A 16,215-nucleotide genomic window follows, 5' to 3' on the forward strand; every position below is an offset into this window, starting at 1 on the left:
TTTTGGTCCATATTACTGCACAATACGTGGCTACAGAGTACACAAGGGCCATTGCTGATGTCCATAACTAGGGTTGCCAACAGTCCCTTATTTTTTCATCTCTGTGCAACAAAATCGGGAGTTGCTGAGCACTGCAAAAGGCAGCGAGAAATACTCTATGCAAATATAGGTGAGTACTTATTATTACTATAATTGTTATTATTAATAATAATAATATCAGGAAGGGTAGAGCAGGAGTGCTAAGAAAACAGTCCCTTATTTTTGAAATACGTTAACAATCCTGCCAATAAAGCTCCAGCTCTTTTCCAGGGAGAAGACCAGAGGCATTTCCAGCGAAGTACGCTTAACACAAGCTTGCGCTGCCTCCCTCCTTGCATTTGTTGGGGGTTGTTCCTTTAGGAAAAGAGGCAGATCTTCCAGGAAGCTGCTCCCCTCTGCTATGAGCACGTGAGGCTTCTCCTAGGCCAAAGGGAGGAGCCTTGTATGGCTCCCTCGACAGCATTAGCAGCCACCAGGCCCTGCTGTGGAAGGCGTGGGGCGGCTTTCCATTCCCACTCGAGCTCCTCCTGCTTTCTTTGCTGCCCTGGCGGAGCTCAGCGCCGTAGCTCCCCCCGCCCTTTTAACTTGCGCGGCTTCCCTCTGTCACCAGCCAGCGCTAGTGCGAGTGAAAGGAGGAAGCCGAGAGGGGCGGGAGGAGAGCGATAGTAGGGGAAGCAGAATCAAAACAAGCGGGACACGCCTTTCCCCCTGGCGCTGCTTCCCCCGGGCCGGGCGGCTGCGTGTGTAAGTGTGTGCGCAGCTGGGCTGGCCTGGCGGCGGGTGCCCGCCCGGGAGGGCAGGGAGCGCTCAGCCTGGGAGAGCCGCAGCCAGCTCCTCTCTCCTTCCTGGGCGCCCTGTTTGCAACGAAGCCGCAATGAGCCGGAGGTAGCAGCCGCCGCCTCCTCACCAGCCGCCGCCTCAGCCTCCTGCTCCAGCTCCAGCTCCGCGATGCCGAACCAGAAGAGCAGCAAGGGCAAGAAGAACAAGCGCGCTAACAGCAGCGGGGACGAGCAGGAAAATGGAGCCCTGGCCCTGGCGGCGGCGGCGGGCGCAGCGATGGGAGCGGCGGCCGGGGTGGCTGGAGGATCGGGAGGAGCGGCGGCTGTGGCGGCGGTGGCGGCCGGAGGCGGCGGCGGAGCGGTGGCTGCAGGCGGTGCGGCTCCCAGCGACAGCAGGAGCGGTGAGAGGGGGGCGGCGCTGGGGAGGGGGGTTTGCCCTGGTTTCTGCAGCAGCTGCAGCGTGATGGGCAACTTAGGACTCGCCCCCATCCCCATGCTCAGCCCGCGGTCTGGCCGGCCGCTGCCGCCGCCCTGCGCCGGGAGAAAGCTGGGCAAAAAGCAAACGCCCGGTGCAGCCCTACGGGCCACGCTGCCCGATAGGAAACAAAATGTCATCTGGTGAGCTCCATGTGCTCCCCCGCCGTGCAGCCGCTGGGGTGGGGGGCTGACAAAGGCCACGGGAGGCTTTTACTTGCCCAGACTCCTTGTCTTTTCCTGTCTCTTCTCCCCGCCCCATATTTTATTTTCCTTCCTGGTGCTGCTCTGGGCTGTGTTTGCTCCCAGCGCGTGTGATGCGCCACACCAGGCTGTGGGGAGGGGAGTAGGGAGGAAAAAGGGCCAAGAGGAAAAGTTATCTCGAAAAAAATTCTCCTCTTCTTTGTGTCGGGTGGCGTTGAAGGGCGAGGGGGTCATCTGCTCAGGCTGAGCGCTGTGATGGAGCCTGCGGTTAACCTGCAAGTGATCTCTCCCCCTTTGCGTGCAGGGGTATGTGCATTAGTGTCAAACAGGTGGCGAGCACTTTGCCGACTGCCTAGGCATTGGGGCCTGACAGCTTACACACTTTGAAAGCAAACGCGGTAAAGTCACCATATTACTGGGGGGGAAAATAGCAATCTAAGAGTTGGCTGGCACTAAGATTAGGTCATAGATGTATGTGCTCAGCACATTCTAATGAAGATGGCTATTCTTACCGCTGCATTTATAGAAATGTGTTACCATCGCAGCCCTTGGGGCGCACTTACAACTTAAACTCATAGGTAATTTATTTTTAATTTTTCAGATTTCTAAAATGGAACTGTAGACATCCATCCAGTACTGTAACAAACTGTCAGTTTGCAACCCCTAGGTTACTCACTATCAGTGGCCATGATTCAAACGAAGTGAAACACCATCCCCTGCCACTAATCCAGACCCTTACTTTGGCAAAGGTTTTCAGGAAGGTCAGATTTGTGACAGTTTTGCTGTCCTTTGAAGTGAATGTTGGAGGTATTACATGGTAGGATTATTGTATTGCACTGGTATAGAACTTTCAGGGCTTGTACCATCCATGTTTAAGCAGAAATTCTCTTTTAACATGAATGAGGGGTTTTGCATTATGCCAACTGTTTTAAAGCAATGCTCTGGGTGGAAATTGTTCCTTCATTTAAAACACTTGTTAGAAGTGTTTTATTTTTTCTAATTATGATTAAATAAATGGTCAAGTCCTGGTTTATTATAAAATGTCAAATAAAAATAAATTTAAAGTTAACATAAATGGGTGTAATGTAATCATATTTGCACACTACGTCATCCTTTTGTAATTGAGTTCCCTCAAGCCATTTTTGAGCTCTATAGTTTTGGCTCAGAGCATTTTGCTAGGATGTTTTCTTGTGGAAACTTATTTTACCATTTGCAGTTTTTTTTTCTTTTTTAGACTACCAAGCTTTAGTTACTTTAAAGGAGCATTCAGAATTGTACAAACCCAAGTGAAGTTAGGGGTTTCTGGGGTTTTTTGAGAGGCAAATAAAGCAATAGGTCTGGGTCCTGCAATCAAATCTGTGAGGACCATGTGAAGAGCCCCATTCAAATCAGGATTCAGGACCGGTGCTTTAACTTTTTCCGTTATAAGTAAGTTGGCAAGGCTAGGAGAGTAGATGCAACTGGATTTGTACTTTGGCATGACAATTTTGCACACTGCTGTTAATCAGCAATGACAGTTTTTCAAGAACAGGAGTACTTGTGGCACCTTAGAGACTAACAAATTTATTTGAGCATAAGCTTTCGTGGGCTACAGCCCACTTCATTGGATGCATAGAATGGAACATATAGTAAGAAGATATATATATACACATACAGAGAACATGAAAAAGTGGAGTAAGAGGCTAATTAATTAAGATGAGCTATTATCAGCAGGAGAAAAAAACTTTTGTAGTGATAATCAAGATGGCCCATTTAGCCAGTTGACAAGAAGGTGTGAGAATACTTAACGTGGGGAAATATATTCAATAATGACCCAGCCACTCCCAGTCTCAATTCAAACCCAAGTTAATGGTATCTAGTTTGCATATTAATTCAAGCTCAATAGTTTCTCATTGGAGTCTATTTTTGAAGCTTTTCTGTTGCAAAATTGCCACCTTTAAATCTGTTACTGAGTGGCCAGAGAGGTTGAAGTGTTCTCCTACAGGTTTTTGAACGTTATGATTCCTGATACCAGATTTGTGTCCATTTATTCTTTTGTGTAGAGACTGTCCGGTTTGGCCAATGTAGACGGCAGAGGGGCATTGCTGGCACATGATGGCATATATCACATTGGTAGATGTGCAGGTGAATGAGCCCCTGATGGCGTGGCTAATGTGATTAGGTCCTATGATGGTGTCACTTGAATAAATATGTGGACAGAGTTTGCATCGGGCTTTGTTGCAAGGATAGGTTCCTGGGTTAGTGTTTTTGTTGTGTGGTGTGTGGTTGCTTCAGGGTAGGGGGCTGTCTGTAAGCAAGGACTGGTCTGTCTCCCAAGATCTGTGAGAGTGGGGGATCATTTTTCAGGATAGGTTGTAGATCTTTGATGATGTGCTGGAGAGGTTTTATTTGGGGGCTGTAGGTGATGGCTAGTGGCGTTCTGTTATTTTCTTTGTTGGACCTGTCCTGTAGTAGGTGACTTCTGTGTACTCTTCTGGCTCTGTCAATCTGTTTTTTCACTTCAGCAGGTGGGTATTGTAGTTTTAAGAATGCTTGATAGAGATCTTGTAGGTGTTTGTTTCTGCCTGAGGGATTGGAGCAAATGCGGTTGTATCTTAAGCTTGGCTGTAGACAATGGATCGTGTGGTGTGTCCTGGATGGAAGCTGGAGGCATGTAGGTAAGTATAGCAGTCAGTAGGTTTCTGGTATAGGGTGGTGTTTATGTGACCATCGCTTATTAGCAGCACAATAGTGTCCAGGAAATGGACCGCTTGTGTGGATTGGTCTAGGCTGAGGTTGATGGTGGGATGGAAATTGTTGAAATGAATTGATGGAATTCCTCAAGGGCTTCTTTTCCATGGGTCCAGATGATGAAGATGTCATCAATGTAGCGTAAGTAGAGTAGCGGTGTTAGGGGACGAGAGCTGAGGAAGCATTGTTCTAAGTCAGCCATGAAAATGTTGGCATACTGTGGGGCCATGCGGGTACCCATAGCACTGCCGCTGACGTGAAGGTATACATGGTCCCCAAATGTGAAATAGTTGTGGGTGAGGACAAAGTCACAAAGGTCAGCCACCAGAGTATCACTTCATTTTTGGGGGGGAAGAGAGCTCCTGTTGCATATATTTAATGGAATTAATATAGTTAATTACAAACCTTTTTATCTCACTAGGCCTCTGTCAGACTGTTTTTTATAAGAATATAATAATACTCTGTGTATAGTTCTGTAGAGTAAGTGATTAGGTCCTATTTTTTGGTTTAGGTGCATGAATAGGAAAAATTGAAGTAAGAGAAGATTTGGAACCTTTTTACCTTGTTTGCCATGTTACGTGACGAGAGCCTTTTACTTTTTTTATTTAATCAGAGAATAAGTATTGGGTCTGCAAACACGATTTTCGTTTAGATATTATCTGTATGAACTGACCACTTCAAGGTGACAAAAGGAGGGAAAAAGACCCCTGATTTTTTTTTCTCCCTAACCCAAATGAAACCAGTGGGATACCAGAAGCATTGTGGGTAGCAAGTGTTGTCATTTCTTATACAGATGCCGTTTGAAGACAATGGGAGTTCTGAGTACCATACTGATAGCACTGTTCGTTCCCCTCCAGTTGGACAGTTTCCCCTTTTTAAAGAAGAATTCTGACTGTACCAAGTACTTTGCATACCTTAGCTCTATTCTGATCGGGTTCTCAAGAAGTCGAGGCTACCTTTTGAAAAATCATACTGAAAAGTTCCTTTGAACTCTATTTTGTTTCCCTTAGGATTCATTGTCTTTCTGACAGGTTTCAGAGTCTTTTTGACAACCCCTGGAGACTGGAATCCACAGGGGCAGCTCTGAGCAGTGCCAATACAGTCAGACTGCCCTGCCAGCCAATGTGCCTCATCCCAAACCTGACGGGACTGCTGGTAGAAGTGAAAAGTTAATTCAGGCTCCTTTCAGGCTTTTTTCTTCCCCACTGAGACTACCAATAAAGGTGTTTATTATGTGGACACTAACCTCGTTTTACATTGGCCACCAAACAGCCATCAGATCGTAACTCCTGCTCACAGTTGTCTTAGGTTGTACGTCCAAAGCTTTAGATCAGTTCAAACCATGGTTTTAGAAGAACCCAATACATGCTGTAGAGTATTGCCTACACTACAAAATATAGCAGTTGTGCGAGTGGGTCCGCCATCTGGGGGCTCATAATAAAGTCCCTGTTGTTTTTAAAGTCTGTGAATCTCCTTTGAGGTGTAATGTAGATAGGGCCTTTGAGACAACAGGCTTCATAAATCTGAGATATTTCACTTATTCTTAGCTGATTACAAAAGGATTTTTTTCAAACTCTGAGATGTGGTACTGCAGTGAGTTTTGGGAATGTTTTCAGATTCCCTAAGTTAGTATAGTTCTACTATAGAGTACCATAACCTGATTTTCCTCCCTCCCTCTCAATTTTGGATAATATTATAACATACCTATTACTACACACAAATTATGTTAAAAGTACATTCGGGTTGTGGAGTCAAGCATTCAAAAGGTAGGAAAAGCCAGAATTAAGGTTCCCTGTCCAAACTTAATTCGTCCCCCTTGTGCATATGCATTATGCTACAGTCTGTGATTCCATGATCAAGACTATTTTTTTTTATACAATTTCATTTTCAAATGAATTTCCTAACAGTGCAGTTTCCTCTTCACCTGCTAAGGCATTGTTTCAGTGCTGTCTTTGTAGCTGGAACTATTTTCTCTAAATCACCACAACAACTTCTTGCAGCACCTATGTGTTCATTAGGCCTTCCATATGGCTATTGACCTACTCTGACCCTGCTTAATTTGAGAGATCTGAGTTGGGTCATAGCTCAAGATGGTATGGCTAGAAATATAATGCCGCATTATATGAAGTGACTGCACAGCCTTCAAGTATGTCTTATATGTAGTTAAACTGATAATTAAACCTGTGGTGTCTTGTAATGCACAAGATGAGTGACGTGTGCAACTCCGTTTTTTTTTTTATTGGTGTCCTAAAATATGCCCACTCCAAGTTTATCATGATTACTGTATGGCTAATTTAAAATAAATAACCTGAAATGCAGGTAACATTTTTTAGTTTTTTCATAGAGGAAACAGTAATTTGAAATGTTGTGAAGGGTACCACTATGTGCTGAATACTAATGTCAGTATTGTAAATTTTGGGGGGAAATTGTCAAAGAAAGATGCTTCATAATTTATTAGAGTATTCACATGTGAAATCTATCCATGCAGATTGAAAACTGACTCTTTAAAAAACAAAAAAAACCCACAACTCCCTCCCCCCAGAAACTTAAGGTGTCCCGCTGTACCTTTCTGTAGTGTTTAACTGTGACTATATAAGTTCTTAAGAACTACTTTATTTACTTTCAGTTAGAAATGTCAGGCTGGAAAAAATATATAAAAATATCCTGATTTTAATATTTTAAAATAGAAAATGAAAAATGTAGGCACAACAGTAACTAAAATATGCTGAAACTGTGACTAGTCAACCATTACAATTTAAAAACTGATTACATTATGGGGCTGGGGTATTTAAAGAGGACCAGAGAATTCGTGTAAGAATATATCAGTGGTTCAGTTTTCAAAATGAAATATTCTAACATATATATATTGTGACAGGATCGGGCCAGATGGAATAGAAGGCAGATATATTAGCCCCAGGCTAAGTAAGTCCTTTTTCCCTGGGTAAGATAACAAGGAAGGTGTTTTCTGTTTTAAAAAAAAAAAAAAAAAAAGAATTGTATCACTTACAAAGAATTACCAAAGGAAACAAAACAAACTATACAACAAAACAACTCAAACAGAAGGTATAACACAGCAGCTTTCAGGAGGGAGAAGTGTTCAGGCTAGCCTGGGCCCAGAGCGGGGGGGCTTCCTCGACACTCGTAGTCTTCCACCCCCTCGAGTTACCTAGTGCCACGCCCAGTGTCACCGATTATCCCTCTCCTGAGAGTGCCCGGCAAGATGGGCACGGCTGCGGGGTGGGCGGTTTAGGGGTGGGGGAGTAGACACCCATGTATTATAGGACTCCTAGATGACAGTAATGATGGTATCCACAGCGGCAACGGCTGGGGCTGGCGTCTCTCGCTCTTCCCCTCAATCAAAGGGTCAGACGGAGGGAACCGGACGGGGTCACCGAGCAGAGAACCCCGGACAGCACCCACCGCTCCTCGAAGGCGTCAAGGGAGTCGGTGGATGCCGCCCAGAGGAACTCCGCCCGGATACGTGAATGTACTGAGGATCGGAAAAAGGCCCTACAATCGCAGGACGCTTCATGGGCCAACCTCCCCTCTCTGGTTTTATAAATGGCTGTTTTAGCCAAGGTTAGGAGGAGGTTAACCGGGAGGTCTCGCGATTTTGTGGGGCCACGGATGGGGTGTGTATAGATAAAAAGGTGAGGGGAGAAATGAAGCCAAAAGCGCAATAGAATATTTGTGAGGAGCTGGAAAAGGGGCTGCAATCTGGCACACTCTAGATATACGTGCGCCAGGGTTTCCCTCACATTACAAAAAGGGCAAGTGTCCGGGATGGGGGTAAACCGTGTCAGAAACACGCCCGTGCTCACAGCTCCGTGAAGGAGCCGCCAACTGATGTCCCCGACGGGCCTCGGGACCAAGGTGGAATACAGGCTGGCCCACCGAGGTTGCTCACCCTCCAAAGGTGGCAGGAGGTCCCGCCATTTTGTATCGGGGCAGGACACCAGGGTGTGGGCGTGAAGGGTGTGAAGCGTGAGTGTGTATAAATATTTCCGTGGTGCGATTTGAAAACTGACCGGCTGCAGTTTATGCAGCCGGCTTGCAGTGAAAGGGTGAGGGGTTTGTTGGGATCGGCAGGGTAGGGGCCCAATGAAAAGGTCCGGCGGGCCTGGGGTAGAGGATGGGCAGGATACGCCCTCGCGCAAGGCTCGGTTGACATAAGCCCGAGCAGTGGGGGTCAAGGCGGCCTTCACCTCCTGAAGTACGCGCCTGGGGGTACGAGGGCTGGAGAGCCCCATGCGCTGAGCGAGCGTCAGGGGATCCAGCCAGTCTCTCCGGTCGTAGTCCAGAGATCTCCGACCCTCGTGACTTCCGCCAGGACCAACCTCTGGCGCACCGAGCGGGACTCCGCCATCTGCACACAGAGTTGGGGATTGTGTAGCAGGGGCTCCGTGAGGAGGTCTGCTCCCATGGTGGCCGCCACGGACCTGGTCGTTAGAAACAGTTTCCAGGTCCGGAGGAGGTCCTGGTAGAAGACCAGCAGCCCGGAGAGGTCTCGCGGAAAACCTCTCGGACAAAGATAAAAGAGCTGCCGGTCGTATTGGAGCCCTTGGAAGCGGCGCAGGAAGGCGTGCACCAATATGCTCCACGTCGAACTACCTGCACTATAAAGGAGCCTCTGCAGGGCCTGGAGGCGGAAAACACGGACCTGAGTGTACAGACACTTCAGGCCCTGCCCTCCTTCCTTCAGGGGTAAATGAAGAACTCCAACAGGGGCCCAGTGCATTTCTGACCAAAAGAACTCTAGAATCAATCTCCAGAGGTGGGTCAGGAAACCCGGGGCCGGGACCAGGGTGTTGAGCCAGTACCAGAGCGTGGACAGGACTAGTGGGTTAAGCACCAGTGTTCTCCCACGGAGGGAGAGACATCGGAGTAGCCTCGTCCATTTCCGGATCCGCTCTATCACCCCGCCCTCTAAATTTTGCCAGTTCTCCGGCGGGGAAGGGTGCGTGGCGGAAAGGTAAACGCCGAGATAGAGCAGTGGACCCGCACTCCACCAGATGGTCTGAAGCGCGGGTGGGAGGGAGCTTACCTGCCGCCAGTCCCCCACTGCCAAGCCAGAGCTCTTGACCCAGTTGACTCGGGTGGAGGAGGCTGCCGAATAGATGGCCTGGCATGTCTCCACTCCCGCCAAGTTGCCCGGGTCCTGGACCACGAGGAGTACGTCCATTGGCGTACGCCGACAGGACCAGCCGCAGCTCCGGCTCCCGCAGCACCAACCCTGTCATCCTCCTGCGGAGGAGACAGAGGAAAGGCTTGATCGCCAGAGCATACAGCTGGCCCGAGAGGGGGCACCCCTGCCGCACTCCTCGCCCGAAGCTGACCAGTTCGGTCAGGGTCCAGTTGAGCCTAACCAAACACTCTGCGGAGGCATACAGCACCCGGAGAAAACTCACAAACTGAGGTCCGAATCCAAATGCCTGCAGAGTGCTCAGGAGGTACCCATGGTCTACTCTATCGAACGCCTTCTCCTGATCAAGAGACAGGAGGGCGAACGACAGACCATCTCTCTGCCCGAGTTCCAAAAGGTCTCGGACTAGAAAGAGGTTGTCGAAAATGCTGCGACCCGGGACAGTATAGGTCTGGTCTGGGTGGATCACGTCCGCCATCATGGACCCTAGCCGCAGCAAGATTGCTTTCGCTACGATTTTGTAATCCGTGCTAAGGAGTGAGACGGGACGCCAGTTTCGTAAATCGCGGAGGTCCCCCTTCTTCGGCAACAAGGCGAGCACCGCTCGCCTGTACAACTGAGGGAGGACCCCGCTCTGCAAGGACTCAGCCCAGACAGTGACTAGGTCTGGGCCAAGGATGTCCCGGAACGCGCGGTAAAACTCCACGGTCAGCCCGTCCATGCCCGGAGATTTATTGGTGGGCATGCGACGGAGGGCTTCCAAGAACTCGGCCAGGGTGAGAGGCAGCTCTAGCCGGTCTCGGCCGCTCACGCTGACCGTGGGGAGTTCCTCCCAGAGCACCCCGCAAGCGCCAGGATCAGTCGGATCCGGGGAGAAAAGGCTTGTGTAGAAGTCACGGGCCCTCCCACACATCTTCTCCGGATCCGTGAAGGGGGTGCCGTCTTCCGCTAGAAGGCAGGTGACGTGTTTCTTGGCCCCCATCGTTTTCTCCAGGGCATAGAAGAAGCGAAGGAGGCGGATGCGGGACCGAACGAAGGCAGCTCGGGCTCGGTGGTCCTCGAGGACCCGGAGCTCCTCCCGCTTCTCCCGGCACGCTCCGCAGAGGGACGGGTCCTCGGGGTTGGCAGCCAGGCGCCTCTCCATCTCTAAGACCTCCCGTTCCAACTGCTCTATCGCCGCATTTCTCCGTTGGCTGGTGCCCCGAGTGTAGTCACGGCAGAAGAGCTTGGCGCGCACCTTCCCTAGATCCCACCATCGCTGCACCGAGGGAAAGGCACGCCACTGCTCTCGCCAGGCCAGCCAAAACTCCCGGAAGGACGTCACGAAGCTCTCGTCCTCCAACAGGCTGTTGTTAAACTGCCAATAGGCCGGCCCCGGTCTCTCTGCACGGAGGGAGACCATTATGGTGGCTAAATGATGGTCGGAGAATGGGGCCGGCCGAATGGTGGAGTGGGCCTGTGAAAGATGGAAACGGGATAAGTAAATACGGTCCAACTGAGAGTGGTGTGACTGATGGGCCTCCACCCGGACAAAGGTGAACGTGGAAGTGTCATCTGGGTGATGGTCACGCCAGACGTCCATTAGGGAATGATGTTCGACTATTCCTCGGAGAACGTTTGCGGCGGCTGGGCTCGGCTCGGCCCCTGAGCGGTCCCGTTCCTCGAGGGTGGTGTTAAAGTCCCCTCCCAGGACCAGGCACTCGTGCGAATCTAGGGTGCCGAGAAAGTCGGACACCCGCTGATAGAATTGTGGCCGCTTTGGGCTCGTTTGCGGGGCATAAATGTTAACAAGGTCGACCACGAGCCCCTCCATACGGACTCAAAGGTGCAGCAGGTGGCCCGGCCCGGCCTCAGTGACCCCTAGCACCTCGGGCCGTAGGGTGGGGGAGAACAGGGTCGCCACTCCAGCTTGCCAAGTCGTGAAGTGGCTAAAGTATACCCTGTCCCCCCACTCCAGCCGCCACCTGGCCTCGACAGTCGGGTCCGTATGGGTCTCCTGCAGGAAAGCTACAGAGTACCCCCCTTCCCGAAGGTATCTCTTACCTGGGACCTGCGGAGAGCAATCCTACGGCCCCTGGTGTTCAAGGTTGCAATAATGAGAGGCGTCATGCGGAAGGCTGGGGAGGGTGGGGGGTTCTTATTGGTGGGGGTGTTCGTGGCCCCCGGCGGGTTGCACAGCAACCCGTGACCCATCCCATGGACGAGTAAATCTTTTCAGAAGCCGCGGGCCTGCTCGTAGGCCGCAGCTCCGCGCTTTCCTTGCCCCCTGCCCTCCTTTATAAGGGCCCTTGTGGCCTGAAGAATTTGATCAAAGTCCCCCCATAGCTGAAGAGCCAGCTGTACCCTATTGCGGGCGCCACGGGTGTGTTCTAGGAACTTCCATAGTGCATGCCGCAGTTCATGGGGGTGTGGGGTTACGATTTCCGGGGTGTTCCCTGGTGGGGCTCTTAATGCAGCCTCGTGGTCCGCTAAGGCAGGTAGGCAGGGTGCGGACCACCGACGGGGCGTCTGACAGGCTGGGGTTATTAAATCTATTTCACGCCTTGAGGTGGAAGGGGATGGCAGGGGAAAAATTGCAACTCCTAATGGGTCGCGACTAGAAAGTGCAAAGACTGCTCCCTGGGGGGAATCTGCAAAAGGCGGGAAAGAAATAACCCCAGGGGCGGCAATAGCATTGCAGGAGGAGGTGAATTGGGCAAGGACAGGGGTGGGGGCAGGGGCAGAAGTAAGGCTCTGGGCTTCAGGAGGCGAGCAGCTAAAAGAAGATGCCTCCTGAGCAGAGTCGAGGGTTAAGGGGTAAGGGAGGGGGCTCCCAGTGACGCTAGGCCCTGGCTGCGTGGTGGTCTTGGCGGCCATGGCATCAGGTGGTGGACCGCCTTCTGCAGGGCGCTCGCCCGGGATGGCAATTAGGGGGAGGGAGCATGGGGAAAGGGGAGCTGGGGTGAGGTTGCCCAGATCGAGGCCAGCTGGCAGTAGCTCATCCTCTCCCTGGGTGACCGGGGTCAAATCTAGGGCCTCAATCTCCACATACATGGAGGAGAGGCCAACTCCTGCTACCCCGGGGGCCTCTCCTCTAGGGCCCACCTCAACGGTCGCCTCGGGGTTCGCGGGGGGTTCGGGTGGTATCCGGGCAGAAGGAGCTTCCTCAGGGGTCTCGGAGGGGAGGGTCTCTCGTGGAGGGGGGATTCTGCCCTCCAATGCCAGTCTGTCTTCCCCTCCCGACACCAGCGGATGGATCTCACTCGTGGCCATAGCGGAAGGCTCAATATCAGTGCCTCCCTTCCTGGTCTTCCGGGGGGCTTCTGCATCGGATGGGTGCAGTAGAGCTCGAGCCTTCCACTTGCCTCGCTTCCTCTGAACTAGGGTCCAGCACTCCATAGCGTCGTCTGGGGGTTGGTTAGCAGGGGTCGTGTCGGGGGGCGGAGACGATGGTTCAGGGGGGTGACGGTGAGGCAGCATGAGGGGCGGGGTTTCTCCTTGGGGCGGGCCCTCTCCTATACCCAGTAATATCTTGGCCACACCCTCCTCCATAGGCTCTGCCGGATTGGTAATAGCAAGGGTGGGACTCCCTTGCTCGCCTGGGCGTTGTAGGGGAGGTGTTTCTTGGGCCCGGACGGGAGCAGCGGCGGGTCGAGTAGTAGGAGGGTTGGTTTCAGGTGCTGGGCGGCCAGGGGCGTCGGCAACGACGGGGCCGATGTCCTGCCGGGTCTCGGGGGTCTCGGGTGCCCCTCCCCCCCGGGCCAAAGGGCAGTCTCTGCGGACATGCCCCGCTGAGCGGCAGAGGTAGCACCGGGCCTCTCCGGTGGAATAAAAGACCTGATAGCGGGCTCTTTGGTAAGGGACTAGGAAGGACCCCTCGAGCGCCTCTCTGTCACGCGCCGCCGCCGGCGGTAGAAGCTGCACTTGCCGGCGGAACGAAAAGACGTGACGGAGGGTGGGGTCCTTGCAGCCCAACGGGAGAGGGCTGATGACAGAGACAAGTTTCCCCAGGGTGGAGAGAGCGGGTAACAGGGCAGCACTGGGTAAAAAGGGAGGAACGGAGGTGAGGACGAGGCGAACGCCCAGGTCTTCTAGCGGCTCTAGGGGGACAAACATCCCCCTCCCCCCACCGCCAGGCCCCTCTCCACTGCCTCCTGGGCAGCAGCCTCCGAAGCGAAGAAAAAAAGACCTTCCCATACATTTTGGAGGCCGCCACAATAGCCGTGGGTCCTACCACCTTCGCCAACGCCTGCATGTATGCCTCCACGTAGGGCGAGGCGGGCACCAGGAGGCAGCGGACACCGTGCCTCCTGGTCAAGGTGGGGAAGGGGCCCCAGCCACTGGTGATGGTAGCGGAGGCAGTGGGTGGGTGAGATGATGAGGCAGCAGGCGCGGGGAGCCTGCCACCGCCCGGGCATACGCCCTGGGGCCAAGGGAGGGACGTTCATAGAGCTGGTGGGGGGAACAGCAGGGAGGGACGCCATGGTCGATGACGAGGCCACAGCGGTGGGGGCAGCCCCTGCCATGGAGGGCTTAGTGGTTTTAGCGGGGCCCTTTCCTTTCTTCCCGTCCTGGCCTTTCCAGCCAACTGGGGGGGGGGTCCTAGAATCTGGGGGGCGGTGGACATAGCAGCGGCAGTAGTCGCCCCAGTTCCTCCTGCTGCCGGTGCCCCAGCGGGGATGGTGGCAGGTGTTTTGACGGTGGTGGTGGGGGGAGGGGGTTGGGCAGGGGGGCAGGTGGGGGAGGGACAACTGATATTGTTAGAGGGGCCTCGCCCCTCTCATTCCCCGCCATTGTGAGCAGGGAGAGATGGGGAGACACCAGAGGGGGGAGGGGGAAGCAGATTAACCGTTCCTCCCTGCTGGGCTGCAGGCGGGGGGGGGTACCAAATGGGTTGGACTGGAAGAGGGGAAAAAACAGAAATCGGGGTCCGGTGATAGGGGCAAGCTGTGGGGTGAAACATCCGGGGGTGGGGGGGGGGGTTGTGGAGCCACGCACGTTTGTCCAAAGAGTCTCGTTTGGTCGGCTGTTATGTCCGGTCCGAAAGGCAAAGTTCAAAGCAAACAGCTGGATCCGAAGGCAGATGGCAGGTTGCCAGCAGGGACGGACGGCGGGGGGCTGTGACGGTTGTAATAATGTTGGGGGGGCACCGATGGATTGGGGGGCAGCTCCGTGCCACACCCCCTGTGCCACCACAAACGCAATTAAACCACAGTCAAACTCCCCCCCCACGAGAGTATAATTCAAAAAGTTACTCAGTCTTACGGCCCCCTCCACGATGATTTCTAGCTTCCTTGGGTGATTTGTCTGTCTTCTGTCTTCTTCTCCAGCTGTGTTGGCTGTGTACCAAGGCTTCCGGCGGGCTGGGAATGTTGCAGAGATAAGCTGACAGCAAAACGGCTGGGTCTGGGGGCTTCCACTCCCCCCTCCGGATAGCGGGTCGGCAATCTTCCCCCCCCCCCCCCCTCCAGGGGTTTCAGCTAAGGCAAATAGCTGCGCCCAAGAGCAGGCGTGGGGGGGGGGGGTGCTGGCGGCAAGCTGGCAGCCGACCAGCACTCAACGGCAGCAAAGAAAAACGGCAAAAAAACAAAACAAAAAAGCGTCTGGCCCGGTCGGGGGGCAGGGGAGGGGGAACTAAGGCAGAATCAAAAAGTAAGAAAAATCCAGGCCAGGGGGCTTTAGGAAAGAATAGAAAGCAGATAGCTGAGGAGCAAGCGAGGGACGTTCCATTTCCCAACAGGGAAGGTTCCAGAACAATCAGGAATCTTCTGGAGATAAGACAGGCTGATTAGAACACCTGCAGCCAATCAAGAAGCGGCCCAAACCTAGTCACCGTCTGGGCCGAGTCTTTGCAGAGAGGGGTCCTCCCTCTTTCGTGCAGGCGAGCCATGCTCTCCTTATTGCCAAAGAAGGGGGACCTCCGCGATTTACGAAATTGGCGTCCCGTCTCGCTCCTCAGCACGGACTATAAGGTCGCAGCGAAAGCCGTCCGCCAGCACGGATTCTAACCGCAGCGAGATGTGATCCACCCAGGCCAGACCTACACCGTCCTGGGCCGCACCATCTTCGACAACCTGTATCTGGTCCGGGACCTCTTGGAACTCGGGTGAAGGGACAGCCTGTCGATCGCCCTCCTGTCCCTGGATCAGGAGAAGGTGTTCAACAGGATATCTCCTGAGCACTCTGCGAGCGTTTGGCTTCGAACCCCAGTTTGTGGGTTTTCTCCAGGTGCTGTACGCCTCCGTATAGTGTCTGGTCAGGCTCAACTGGACCCTGACCGAACCGGTCCGCTTCGGGCAAGGCGTATGGCAGGGGTGCTCCCTCTCGGGCCAGCTGTACGCTCTGGCGATTGAGCCCTTCCTCTGTCTCCTCTGCAGGAGGTTGACACGGTTGGCGCTGCGGGAGCCGGAGCTGCGGCTGGTCCTGTCGGCGTACGCCGAAGATGTGCTCCTTGTGGTCCAGGACCCGAGCGACTTGGCGCGGGTGGAGGCTTGCCAGGCCGTTTACTCGGCAGCCTCTTCTGCCCGGGTCAACTGGGTCAAGAGCTCTGGCTTGGTGGTAGGGGTGAGCTCCCTCCCACCCGCGCTTCAGGCCATCCGGTGGAGCGCGGGTCCGCTGCTCTATCTCGGCGTTTACCTTTCTGCCACACATCTGTCTCCGCAGGAGAACTGGCACGGTTTAGAGGGCAGGGTGGTAGAGCGGCTCCGGAGATGGACAGGACTACTCTGGTGTCTCTCCCTTCGAGGGCGGGCACTGGTGCTTAATCAGCTAGTCCTGTCCATGCTCTGGTACCGGCTCAACACCCTGGTCCCGGCCCCGGATTTCTTGGCCAACCTGCGGACGTTGATTCTGGAGTTCTTCTGGTCA

The 16,215-nt window shown here is 53.3% G+C and overlaps 1 protein-coding gene across 2 annotated transcripts in view; it reads left to right on the forward strand.

The window, feature by feature from the left end:
- The first annotated feature begins 464 nt into the window (after positions 1-464).
- HECA (hdc homolog, cell cycle regulator) overlaps positions 465-16,215 on the forward strand; it is a 40,649-nt gene continuing 24,898 nt past the window's right edge. Inside the window, exon 1 of one of the 2 annotated variants that reach the window (XR_012667680.1) lies at positions 465-1,219. Coding sequence is in view for 1 of the 2 variants with exons in the window: in XM_075126780.1 (XP_074982881.1) it covers positions 988-1,219 (232 nt within the window). In the remaining variant the exon portion in view is untranslated. The remainder of the gene's footprint in view (positions 1,220-16,215) is intronic. The other variant, XM_075126780.1, reaches the window with a different exon arrangement.

Source organism: Caretta caretta, chromosome 3 (assembly GCF_965140235.1).
Source record: "Caretta caretta isolate rCarCar2 chromosome 3, rCarCar1.hap1, whole genome shotgun sequence".
Lineage (NCBI taxonomy): Eukaryota > Metazoa > Chordata > Testudines > Cheloniidae > Caretta > Caretta caretta.